This window comes from Lipophrys pholis (genome assembly GCF_963383615.2).
Source record: "Lipophrys pholis genome assembly, chromosome: 16".
In the NCBI taxonomy this organism is placed as follows: Eukaryota; Metazoa; Chordata; class Actinopteri; order Blenniiformes; family Blenniidae; genus Lipophrys; species Lipophrys pholis.
Window position 1 is genome coordinate 22,355,760 of NC_137634.1, and position 14,030 is coordinate 22,369,789.

The 14,030-nt window shown below is 43.2% G+C and overlaps 1 protein-coding gene across 1 annotated transcript; it reads left to right on the forward strand.

The window, feature by feature from the left end:
- Window positions 1–12,309: 12,309 nt before the first annotated feature.
- Window positions 12,310–13,419, forward strand: LOC308121889 (olfactory receptor 2K2-like; the record flags this gene model as incomplete). The annotated part of the gene is made up of 3 exons (XM_080483415.1): window positions 12,310–12,686; window positions 12,759–12,985; window positions 13,064–13,419. The coding sequence occupies 3 exons, from the start codon at window positions 12,310–12,312 to the stop codon at window positions 13,417–13,419; spliced, it is 960 nt and encodes a 319-aa protein (XP_080339541.1).
- Between the last annotated feature and the right edge of the window lie 611 nt (window positions 13,420–14,030).

Below are 14,030 nucleotides of genomic sequence, written 5' to 3' on the forward strand. Positions count from 1 at the left end.
TTCAAATAAACCTCAGAAACAACACACATAATCGAGAATAAAGAGACCAGGGCCACTAAAAACTAGTGTGTACTGAAGGAAAAACAGTCATTAATGTGTTCTTTTATCGATGAGGAAACAAGAGTGGAATTAATCACACAGTTTCACAGATAATTACCTTAAGCAGAATACATGGAATAAAACGAGATCTCGGGCTCAAGCACCAGTCTGTCCGGGAGGACCAGGCTTCAAATGGTCAAGAGCCCAGAGTAAATGAAAACGTTGGTTTATAAGCATTTCTTTCACTCCTCCCTGCACATATGGTGTGGATATCACATGTTGTCTTTATCGAAACTGGCTACATCTCGTGTTCTCTCCCGAGAAGTTGTAGACATCACAATCGTACTATCTTCTCACAAGCAGGATGTCACCTTGACGTATGCTACAAACTGGTGTGTATGTAGTTGCATCCTCCCATATATGGTCATGTTCTGAGCAGAAGTGAGACAAGCTCATTATACTGGTAAGCAGGCTAGTGCGTTGATAACTCATAACATCTATTTCTTCCTTTAGTACCAATTGTTTATTTTCCTCAGAAGTGTTTCAGCATTTATACTTGATGCTCCCCCCCGTGGTTGGTAACAGTTCAGCTGAGCGTCCAGGTGGGTGGAAATTGTGCGAATGCGCAACTGAATCAAATGACTCAAATGACTCAGGCTCCGTTTACACGACAACGAATTAGAGTGTATCTGCAAAACTTTCTTCACTTTTGGGGGGTCTGTTTACACGGCACCAGTTGGCGGGTGCACTGTATCCGCAAAGTTTTTAATCCGGCCCCCAAGGTGGAAAGATTCTTTCACGGCGCAAATCCCTCCTGCGGAGACTGATGGAGGCAACAGAGCCTGCTACTGCACATCTCTCCCCCTCCCTCCTGCTCATCCAGTTGTAAACAAACATGGCGGCAGCGTAGTGGAATGACCCGCGGTCTATATTCTAGTTTTATCGTCCAGATCAGTCGTTTAATAGTTGAGATGAGTCTCAACCCTGATATCATCCGATGTGTCATCAGTCCATGCGGATGTCGGGTTCTCTCCATTTTCCTCATGTTTATAGTGTTTTGTTCTCTGCACACGTCTGTGTAGTTTCATTACAAAATCAAGCAACAGCGCCCTCCCGTGGCCCGGCATACTAACTACATCGTTGTCTCTGTGTCCGCTGCTGCAGTGTAAACGCTCCCACTTTTTTTTTTGCAGATTAGGTGTTGTCACGTGAAACGTGTCTCGTGTGAACAGGGCCTCAGTCAAGCGATTCACTTGGATGAACGACTCAAAAACCCGTGAGTCAGTTCAAGGAGTCGGGTTTCTCATCACTCGTCTCGCGCCGTCTGAGGAGGGCACCGCAAAACTACAGGAAGTTTGCCAGACACAGGAAATGATCAAAATAAAACGAATTTCAAAATAAAATACAAATTACATCAAATAATTGGAAATAGATAAACATGGAAACGGTTTGACAAAGTGAAAATGATAACTGAGGATGGACTTTTGGTGAATTAAAAATCAATTATTAGAACACACCTGTTACACATATACAACCTGTGTCTAATTACCACTATCAAGTAAAACACATCTAACCTAAATAACCGGCCAACAATAATCCTAATCAGTGTTATGAGTGTTACCACAAACTAGTGGGTGTCGCCTTCGTGGTTATTGAGCTTTTTGCTGTTACAAAGTCAATCTTTGTTTCAACTGTTGCATGCTGGGAGCTCAGGGGACCACGCTGCCCCCTAATGGCCATCTTGTTACATCACTGCATGTTTCCATCTCCACAGCCGCCGTTAACGAGCGTTAATGAAGCCGAGGCGATAATTAACGAGGTCCACCGTGAGCAACATGAGCGAGGACTCGTCAACAGTTTCAGATGGTAATTAGTCCTGCGGGGGCCGTGTTTATTAGAGCTCAGAGGAGAATAGAGTAAGCAGGAGGGGCTGATGAAACACAAAGGGGAACCTCACACACTGCACAACAACACATCACACACAACAACACACAACTGACGTCCAAAAGCCGAAGGTCGCTGCTGCTTCACCCTCTGACGTCGAACCCCAGAAGAACCAGGATCCGACAGCAAGAGTCACTGAGCTCAAACTTCTTCTGAGTTTAAAGAGTTAAAGTTAAAGTCTCTCTGTGGCTTCTGTTCACACTGTGGCTCTGAAGATGTTCCTGTGTGATCGCACAATACAAACACTTCAAGCCTCTAAACTGCTGATTTTACACCTGATGAACTGCATCTTTCTGATCATGGGCCCCAAAAATATCACTCACTTTGTGGAAATTCCAACATTAAAGAAAGAAAATATCCTTCAGTTCAAATGAGGCATTGAAGTTCAGACAGACAGAGGCTCCTGCAGCCAGGTACATTGACAGGAACCGAACAGGGAGAGGCCTCTGCAGTCAGGTACATTGACAGGAACTGAACAGGGAGAGGCCTCTGCAGTCAGGTACATTGACAGGAACTGAACAGGGAGAGGCCTCTGCAGCCAGGTACATTGACAGGAAGCAAACAGGGAGAGGCTTCTCCAGTCAGGTACATTGACAGGAACTGAACAGGGAGAGGCCTCTGCAGTCAGGTACATTGACAGGAACCGAACAGGGAGAGGCCTCTGCAGTCAGGTACATTGACAGGAACCGAATAGGGAGAGGCTTCTCCAGTCAGGTACATTGACAGGAACCGAACAGGGAGAGGCCTCTGCAGTCAGGTACATTGACAGGAACTGAACAGGGAGAGGCCTCTGCAGTCAGGTACATTGACAGGAACTGAACAGGGAGAGGCCTCTGCAGTCAGGTACATTGACAGGAACTGAACAGGGAGAGGCCTCTGCAGCCAGGTACATTGACAGGAAGTAAACAGGGAGAGGCTTCTCCAGTCAGGTACATTGACAGGAACTGAACAGGGAGAGGCCTCTGCAGCCAGGTACAGGGACTAAAACTAAAGTGTGAACATTCAGGGGGAAACTTGGTGGGAATATTTCAGACAGACTCTTGAAGCCGAGAGAGACGTGAGGATTAAAGAGGCTGAAGTTTCTCCAGAGGGAGCGGCTCTCTGTCCCACGGCCCCTGAACGCCTCGCTGCAGCTCGTAATTCTATTAACCTGCTGGTCAGTGGGACACCTGAGATTTAATTACACACAACTGTACACACTGCACGACTTTGTGACTACACAACTGTTGCACACGACTTTACTGTTGTCATGTTGATGCTCTTGTGTTCTTCTACATAAGCCAGGATTATAACAGTTTTGTTCACCCCAGAGATGTTTTCCTTTGCACATTGTGTAATTTGCAGTACATGAGAGGTTTAGGATTCATTTAGAAATGATTTTACTTGTTTATACATCTGTCCACAGCTTTGCCCCACTCTACCTATTTGACCCCTTCCCTGCCTGTTTTTAAAACTCACCTCTTCTCTTTGGCCTACGACACCTTTTGAGCTGTCAACGTTTTATTATATACACCCTTGTTTTTATTGCCTTTTAATTTTTCAACTACTTCTGTTTTATTGAATTGTCTGCACATTTTCTTTATTCGATGTGTGTGAATTGTGCACTTTTTTGTCATATTTATTCATTTGTACAGCACTTTTGTCCATTGTACTGTCTTAAATGTGCTTTACAAATAAAGTTATTGGCCTGAATAAGTGCTGGTGGTAAAATTGAATGTCACTGGTTTTGTATTATTTTCTGTCCAATATTTTATTTTCATTTTCAATTTATATTGACCGAATGCAAACAAGATAGTCACAGTATGGTACAAATCAATATTTTTCAGCTGCCAGTTTATAACTTAACATTGGTCTTCAGATAATACGTGACAATATGACATCCCATAAGCAAAGCAAAGCAAAATAAGGATATATCCAAGTCACCTGTTCACACCCGGACCGTAAAACCATCAATGGGGGTGAAGTTTTATTACACTGAGCCAAAAAAAGTGCCCCAAATTCCAGTCTATGCATTACTGTGTATTGGATTACTTTGTACCGTGACGTAATTGAACAGCAATGTATCCGGGACAAAGTCTCCTCCCAGAGCTCAACTGTTATCTCTGAATTCAGATGTCTGGCCCATGCTTCCCTAATATGTTCAATGGAATTAAAAAACAAACAATTGACAAACCTTTTTACTAGTTGCTGGGAATCTGGGGGGAGCTGGAGATTGTCAATAAAAGGGTGAATGGCAGGTGAGGACTCATATATGTGGACAATTTTCTTTAACATAGAGTCGAACCTGAAGGTAACGATAAAAATCTGAGTTTGTTGGGATATAACATTTGATTTGTAATATTTACTGTATACTGTCAGTGGCATGTGCAATGCATTTTGCATGACGTGACGAGTCAATTTCAACTCTACTTTTTTTGACATGATTGAGTGCCGAGACTAAACCCATTGTTCCACCAGAAATGTTCAGTCTGTGTGGAAAAACTGATCATTTACATGTGGTGACATGCTGAGACACACTTAAGTAACGCCAGAAGCGCTAGAAGACACGTCACTGTAATGAGAGCATAAACCAGAGAGGAAATTACATACTATATAGAAATTATGGTGACGTATGCGATAAAAAAAAGTGTCTAAAAACTTAGTGTGAGACTTTCAGATTTGACAGAGTGAACTGTTTGTGTAGATCAGAGAGTGAGAGATCTCAGCAGAGCAGCTGAGTCCCTGCAGGCCGATTCCCCCTCTGATGACTGAAACTAATGAAGAACAACAGGAAACAAACATATAGAACTCACACACACACACCTCAGGAAGTTTGGACGTGAAGCACAACTGAAAGTTCAAATCTTTCACCATGGCTACATGGTAGAAACGAACCGTTCAGTCAGTTTAACGAGCAGGAATCACAAGTCAGACTGAGGGAAACACCTCGGATATGGATTGTGTCAGTCAGACAACTAAACCCTTCTTCCAGTGCAATGTAAAAAAAAAGTGAGTTCTATTTCATCCCTGCTGACCGCCAGAGGTGGTGCTTTAAGCACTGAATATTCCCCTTTGCACATGCGCACTGCGAGTAGGTATACCAACAATGTCACCTGTGACCCCTGCATGACCCTGACGAAGGTTATATCTTCAGGAGTCACTCCAGGACACTTTCTTTTTTTTCTTCTCGCGTGCAGTTTCTTGAAAGATTGTGCATACGAGCGACTGCCAACAGTGGCGGCTGGTGGACTTTTCTCCGGGGGGGGGGGCTATAACTTCAAAATGGACATTTACCTAAAAGCAAGCAAACACGTATTAAGGAATCACGCCAGTGTATTTACATAAATTAAAACAGCAAAAGCAACATTATAATTTCATGTACTGTTCTATTTTAGTACATGTATTTTTATATAATAATAATAATAATAATAATAATAATAATAATAATAATAATAATTATAATAATAATAATAATAATAATAATAATAATAATAATAATAATAATAATCATAATCATAATCATAATCATAATCAAAACTGACAGAATGCTGTCAAGGAGTTCATTCTGTACAGTCTTAGATGTTCCCTTATACACAGTGGCAGTCTGCAGGTGCTCATGTAGTAACTGTATCCAAAATTCACCAATCCTCTAAAAACACCTGCATTTTCTGAACTCTCATTTTCATCATGGCCACGCAGGGCAAGTTCAAATGCACCAGAGAACTTGACACAGTCTATTATTTTAGATAGGAGGTGCCTGTTTTTGTCAACCTCCTCATTGTGCTTACGGATCCCTATTCTGCAGTCTTCATCAAGCTGACATGAAATGTTGATTTTTCCAAACATGGCAAGTCACAGTGCATTTTGCACGTGGATTGCAGTTTGTTCATGCTTCCTTGTCTTTTCTTAAAAGTGTTTCAAATCAGTAATACCTGTATCGATCCATGCTGGGTGGGATCCTGACGTTTGAAAAAGGATGCAGGGAAAGCAGAATAAAGCAGGAGCTTCACTACGTACAGTTAGCCGAGCCTTATTGCTAAACCAGGTCCTGGACTGTCTCCCTCTGTCTTTGACTGCTGCTGGATTGCGATGTTCGGCTGATCAGGTACGCGATCTTTGATGTAGATCTTCTCCTGATATGTTCTCCTCTCAAAAGGTGTTGTCTTAAGTGACTTTCCTGAATTAACTAATCTCTGTCTCTCCATTTTGCGTCTGTGTCCTGTCTTCTCCAACTCCCGCGACTCGACCCATCAATCAGCCGCACTTTTTGACAGACGTCTGTGACGTCAGCCTCAGCTGCATTCAGCTCGGGGTGCAGGAAAGGTGAGCCCCAACATCCCCTGATCACTTGCATTGTAGACTAGCTACTGCGCATGTACAACTTTCAACGAGAGTCTATGGCAAAAGATGTTTGTGCCTCTGGTGGAAATACGTCACCAGTCAGACAACACAGATGAACGAAACAACTTTAGTCATCAATAACTATATAATTATTATCTTGCTCGTCTGAATATATACATACACACAACTCAAAACAATATTTATTTATATATTTATTCATATATATATATTTATATATCTACTGTGCAGGCATCGTGCACGCTCCCTTCCCCAGTATACGATCCCGACGTTTCAGTTACCCGACTTAATTAGTTTGCTCGTGGGTCGCGCGACCGCGCCCAGAGCCCAGCGTGGGTTTGTTTACATTAGCTCACATGCTATAAACTGCTATCATCCTCTGTTAATAAGCCCAGCTCGGGTGAGGACCACAGAACAGTGGTTGTTTTTTTTTTTTATTATATTGAGCCTCTACTGTGCAGGCAGCGTGCGCGCTCCCTTCCCCAGTATACGGTCTCTAGACTCGGACACTCTAAGATTTAAGAAGCTTTATTGTCATTGTTCAAGTACAACGAAATTCCGTTTGTTGCATCACTAATAGCAGCAGCAGCATGTCACATTCACATTTAAATAAAAAATAAAAAATAAAAAATAGTCTTTGGTAAGGTGCGGTATTGAAGTGCAAGTTCTTTTGGGGGGAGGGTCATGTCATGATCCCTGCAGCAGTCTCTTCACAGCCATGGGGAAGAAGCTATTCTTCAGTCTGTTGGTGCAAGCTCTCATGACTCTGAGTCTTCCCGAGGGGAGGGTGGAGAACAGAATGTGTCCTGGATGGGCGGGGTCATTTCGGATTTTTGTGGCCCGTCGGAGGAGCCGGCTCGAGTAGATCTCCTCTAGGCGTGGTAATGGGGATCCAATGATCCACTGAGCAGTCTTGATGACCCGCTGCAGTTGTTTTTTTTCATTTGCAGTGCAGCTGGCGTACCACACTGTACAACCGTAGGTGAGGACACTCTCTATTGAGCAGTGATAAAAGTTGCATCTGTGTCCTCAACCCCAGTGCCGAATAACTGATGACCTCACAAGGGCTTATGATGCCGGAGCATGAGGAACTCCCTGTTACACCTCATGTTAGCCCTCTCAGCTTCACTGCAAAAGGACAGTGTGAATGACGATGCGGTTACCTTCTGTGAGGCCTCATTGGAGGCATTTGGGCTCATGTCTAGAGAGCTTGGACGAATAATGTCCATCTTAGTCCAAGCTCGCTGTCAAGTTTGGCTGTCTCAGTCAAACTTGACAGCCAGGAGAATGCTGCGCAGCCTCCAAGTGGAACCAGGGGAGATATTTGGTCCTGCAGCTCAGGAAGGAACTGTTAGGTCTACAATGGCACCACAATGGTGGTCTAGATCTCCACCAAGATGACAGATGCAAATAACCAGTGTTTTCCAACTATGTCCAGTGAGTCTTGGAGGGATTCTACCTGGTTCTAGTGGATCTCGTCGGGAGTTGGACTGATTTTCACCCATGCCGGTGGGGTTGCCAAACAAAACCTGAAGTCTGGTCCAGGCGTGACAGAGCCCCGCAGATCGATGCCATCCCAATCCACAGGCCACAGGACGCGACGACCAGACATACCAAGGACTGCAGAGAACGGCCGGAGACCTGGAGGCACAGCTGCCAAACGTGAAAAGAATTCTGATTCTGATTCTGATTCTGATAGATGCGACCTTTGATGGATGTCAGAAATCTCTGATTGCTTTTGTTTTCTATAGATAATCTTCAATAAAAGAGAGGATTTCTTCATTTAGATTATATTTATTTACAATGAAAACAAATAAAAACACATATTCTAACTACCTATATACAGCTTGGTGTGTGTAGGTGTGTGCGTGCGTGTGTAGTGAGAGAGAGAGAGAGAGAGAGAGAGAGAGAGAGAGAGAGAGAGAGAGAGAGAGGTGGAGGGAGTGTGTGTGTGATATGTGATGGAAGTAGAAAAAAAGATGGCGGATCACAAGAAACTCCATTCCAAATGGTGGTTACCAGAGAGCAGGTAGGCTGTCCTCAGTCTCCACCAGGTGCTGGAGAACAAAGGGAAGCTCGTCTTTAGCGTTGCTTCCTGTGTGTCTCTGTTAAAGGAACAGTTCTAGAATGAGTTGATGTGAATACGATTTGTCTTGTAAAACGTCTGGAGTCGTCAGATGGTGTTCAGTTACCTGTGTGATGCTGTCTTTGATGTGAACTGTGGAGGACTGTGAGTTAACAAGTTAGTAAAGCAAAGATGAGCATGCAGACCCTGTGTGTGTGTGGCAGAGCTCACGTTGGTTTACAGGTTGATAAATTCTCCTGATATCATTATCAATAGAACTCAATCACAAGTAATAGAATCAGCATCTTCTTAAAAGTTAAACAGTTCTGTGCAGCGCATCAGGTTTAACTAATCTCAGGTATTTGCCCAGTTGGTTGTTACCACTTCCTTGAGGTCTCTGACGAAGGAGTTTGGTTGTTGTCCAGGCTGGAGAGAAGCTGCTGCTCCTGTAGCAGTTAGCACCTCCTGCTAACTGCTGCGTTCAGCAGGAGGAGAAGAAGACGAAGTTGATGATTCAGGAGAGTCTTCCTTTGCAGCCTCCTGCTTGTTCCCTTGTCCAGACTGGAGGATCTGGTTGCTCGGGTCTGTGGTGCTTTTCCTGCTTGTTGAGGAAAGCACAAAGAGGTTCTGTGAGGTGCCGTTTCCCCGGTCTCATCCTGGGGAAACTGGTTGGTTTTCAGACGCTGATCAGACACTGGGTGCTGGTCTCTGGATCCGAGGGAAGGTCTGACCCTTGTGGTCGGGTCAGAAGAGGAGTTGAGGAGTTGAGGCTTTTGGGTACCTCTGGTGTTTGCTGCTTCCAGCAACCCACCTCCTCCGTTGAAGAGCAGGAGCAAAACTTTTTGTGAGAATCTCTCAAAAAGGCTTTTGGTAAGGTGGGGGCATTCCAAGGTGTCGAATCCTGGGAGCCTCAACCAATCGGTGACTGGCTGAGTGCATGGGGGGCAGTCAGTCTCCTTTGAGCGGGCGGGGGGTGAAGATTGTTTTTCATTAGAAATGAACCGACTTTCTGTGGTTGTCAGATCCCAACACTTGTTTCTACAAGATGTTGGGATGAAGACAACAAGCTGTGAGTCTCTGATTATTAACTCTGTCACATCACTTCTAATTTACTGTTTGAAAGAAGAAAAGCTGCAGGTCAGGTTCAACTTTCTCCAGTATAGTTATTTTCAAATGCACTAACAGAAATGTGTTCATCATTCTTCAAATGTGTCCAGGTTTGTTAAAGTTTGTAAATGTTTAGATATCATAATATTTATTATTGACTGAAAATCTAAGAGCTTACAAATGCACACAGTTTATTTTTCAGATGATATTTTGAGTTGCAATGCTAAAATGCTTTGAAAGAAGGATTGATGTGTATATATACCCGATATAACTTTTGTTTTCCCTAAACTCAGACTAACTGTCATGTCAAGTAAACCAGCCCCGAAACACATTCATTTCTAAAATTGACTAATGAAACTTCTGCTTGTATTTGTTTCCATCGTAAAAAAGGTAAGATTGTTGTAATGTGGTTTATAAACAAACAGTTTTTAAATGAAGTTAACGTGGGCTGAAATTGAATAATAATGAAGAGCTTCACCTGTACATTGAGTCCAGGGCGAAGAAGAACATGTGAGCAACTATCTCAGAAACATCTGAGGCCCCGTTTACACAACAACGAATACGAGCGCATCCGCAAAACTTTCTTCCCTTTTGGGGGGTCCGTTTACACAACACCAGTGTTCTGATCCACTGTAATCATTGATGACATTTCTCCTTTCATCCATAATTTCTCATTTGTATTTCTCAAGATCAGTGATATCTCTGACAGCAATCACTTTGGCTTGTTCTGCTGTACCATTGAGTCTTGTGAATACTTTAGTTTCTTGTCCAGGTTGAAGGAATGGCAAATAATATGCTTAACTGAGCTGCAATGCTACTTTAATTTTTAATAACTGAAAATGCCAGAACCAGGGAGTCATCAAGACATCCATACCAGTTACGTGAAACACCTGCAGGAGTCTCTTGCACTCTCCCACAGCTTTACACAAGAACACAAGTATGGACAAGTATGGGTATTGGAAAATGGCCCCAGACTCTTTGAACTGAACCCAGATTTGTTATTAAACCCAGACTCTATGAATCAAACTCAGACTCTATGAATTGAACCCAGACTCTATGAATCAAACCCAGACTCTATGAATTGAACCCAGACTCTAAGAATCAAACTCAGACTCAATAAATCAGACCCAGACTCTATGAATCGAACCCAGACTCGATGAATCAGACCCGGACTCTATGAATTGAACCCAGACTCTTTTGAATCGAACTCAGACTCTTTAATTCAAATCAACATAAAATTTGCTTTGTAAAATGGTTCTACAAGTGTGTTAAACAGTTAAGGATATTTCAGGTTACTCATAATGAATTTTGGGAAACAGCAAAGAAGAAAAACACTTGATTATAGTCATGGCAAAATCCTTTGTAGCCTGTTTGCGCAGAGTAATAAATTTGCAGTACATAAGATAAATAATGTAGCATAAATGTTGAAAAGGAATATATGGATGTATTTGTGTTAAATAAAAAAAACTACACGAAACAACCCAATGAGCAGGCAACGTCCATACACATCCAAAACACGTCTGTCCGTCCAGGCCGTAATCTGTTGACAAATGACATAGAAATGCTGGACATTATAAAAATTATATACATCTAAGACACCCAGAATCAGTTGAAAGGTCACAAGCTGTCTGTTATGTCTAACTGCCTGTAGGATTATTGATTTGTCATTAATATAATGTGACAAATGGAAAAAATAATGGAAGTAGATCATGACAGGCAAGAGGAGAAAGCATGTGAAGTTTAATGAACAATGTCTCAATGTCGACAACAACAAAGTTATGACCATTTATTGTTTTGGTCACAAGACATTAAACTCTTCAAGTCTCCATAGAGAAACTCACCACTTTGATAACCTTTCACCTATATCTATGGGTAAATGTTTTATTAGCACTATCAAGTGTCAATGTCAATTGCCTCAGTGGAGCACTGGTTAGAGCTCTCGCTTTACAGACAGAAGATCGTGGGTCAAATCCAGCTGAAGGTGTTTGTGAAATTAACTTGTTTGTGCAAGTGTTTCCTCAGGGTTCTTTGGTTTCCTTTCACAATCCAAAAATATCCATGTGATGGTAAATGGCAATGCTAAATTACTCCTGTATGTGTCCTGTGATAAGACCGATGTCCTCTTGTTCTTCTGCAACGTGTTTTCATTGACGTCCATATGACGTTCAGACAAGATGTGAATGCAACGTCCAAGAAAGACGTCTAAAAAACTTTCATTCTGGCTTTTCTGAGGATGTCTTCTGAATGTCAAACATTGACGTCCATATGATGTCCAGAAAAGACATCCAGACAACATCCAAGAAAGGCATATAAAAAACTTTCATTCTGGCCCCTCTGAGGACATCTTCTGGATGTCGAGAAATTATGTCTTTTCGACATGTTCGTGGACCAGTTTTTGCTCAGTGGGAAGGATCTCCTGTGGCAGGATGATTCTGAACCACCTACATCTCTACCCATCATGTCACTGGCTAATCTAATCCATTTCAAAAGTCAAACTGTGGGTGAGACAGTGAACAGATAAAAATGAGAACACTCCTCAGAGCCACAGCAGCACTCGGCTGACAGGCGGACTGAACAGACTTTAATGGGTTAATATTATCAGAGCTTCCCTTCTTTAATCGAATGTCTTTCATTCATGTGTTTTGAGATCGTTTGTCTTTGTAGTTGTTGTCAGGTAAGATTCTGTCAAGTATTCCAGATTATTGATGAAGGTTTATTCACTGTGTTTTCTTTCAGCATATGAATGATTTCCTCTGTGTGGAGAGTTTCCTGTTTGAAGAGTTTTCACATGATTCTCCTTCACAGAGCTCCGTCAGATGGAAAACCTGACGGTGAGAACTCCTCTCAAACAGCCCATTGTCTTTGAGCTGGAGGGCTTCTACGTCCCTCCAGGTTACGGCCCCTTGTTTTTCTTCCTGGCCCTGCTTACCTACATTGTGACGCTGCTGGGGAACGGTGTGGTGATGTGGGTCATCGTCACAGACAAGAACCTACACACACCCATGTTTGTGATGGTCTGTAACCTGGTGGTGTGTGACCTGCTGGGGGCCACTGTGGTTCTACCTCGCATCATGATGCACTTCTTGATGGGACAGAAGGCCATCGCCTACATCCCAGCCATCGCCCAGGCCTTCTGTGCACACTCTTACGGCGCAGCAATACAAACCATTCTGGCTGTGATGGCCTATGACAGGTGAGGAGACAACGCAGCTCGCCACAAATAACAGTTTGGAACAGAACGTCTGAGGTCTTTCTCTCTGTGCAGGTACATCGCGGTGTGTGAACCTCTCAGGTATCACTCCATCATGACCTCGGCTCGGCTGCACTGCTGCTGCGGTCTGGCTTGGTCCATTTCTGTGCTCCTCATGTTAATCTTATTCACCTTCCACATTAACGTCCCGCTGTGTGGTCGAACCATCCAACACGTGTACTGCACCAACCGATCCATCCTCAACCTGGGATGCGTTTCTACCCCCATAAGCAACATCTATGGTCAATTTCTAGTGGTTCAGCCAGACCAAATGAACTTTGGTTCTCGCCTGCATCAACATCTTCTGTTATGTCCTTCAGGATTAACCACAACCTGGAGTCTGAATACGGGAGTCTTTCTCGTCATCGCTCTGTCCTACATTAAGATCCTGAGTGCTTGTCTGAAGCAGGGACGGTCCGACAGCAGCGTCCGCAGCAAGGCCTTTCAGACCTGCGCCACACATCTGGTCATCTACGTGCTCTTTGTGATCGCTTTAGTCATCAACATTATGCTCTACAGGTTCCCCTCAGTCTCCAGGAACATCCAGAAGTTCTTTGGCATCTTGATTTTTGTTTTACCGCCTTTGGCAAACCCTTTCATTTATGGGATCGTCACTAAAGACTTACGAAACAGCGTCAAGAAGCGTTTTGCTGCACGAATTCACCACAAACACTGAGGGCTGGTTTTGTTAAAGTCTCTCTGAATGATGTAAAAGCTGCTTCTGATGCTGCAGACACTGTGTATGTTGTCAATAGTACATTATCACATGAGTTTGATGTTTCTCGGGCAGAGAAAATGCAAAACACACCCAGTCATAATGAGTCCACCTCCTCTGGTGGATTCTGATGGTTCTTGTCTCCAAACAACAAAATATCAAATGAGTCGGGTTTGGTCCAGTTAAAATAAACTCTTCTCTTGCTGTGTTAGAGGAATCTATTTGTGGAAGTGTGAATGGTGCCCTCTGTTTGCATCATACAGGACGAAGTCTGTGCTAAAAGTAGATCTCTGTAATGCAAACTACTACTGGGCTGTTCTCCGCCTGCCAGACGGTTCAATCTGTCCGACCATGTAAAGTGTATAAATGATGCTAAATAACTCTTTATTAATAAAAGTCACTGCTGCTCCCAATCCGTCTGCTGCGAGTCTCACTGTTTTAGTGCTAGTGAAGAACGTAACCCGACCTCAAGCAGCTGATAGTCGTCCCTTTTTGCTTCTAAAACAACATGAGGGCGAGTGGGTGAAAACATCCAGCTGCAGAGATCCTGGAGAGTTCTCTGATGCAACAAT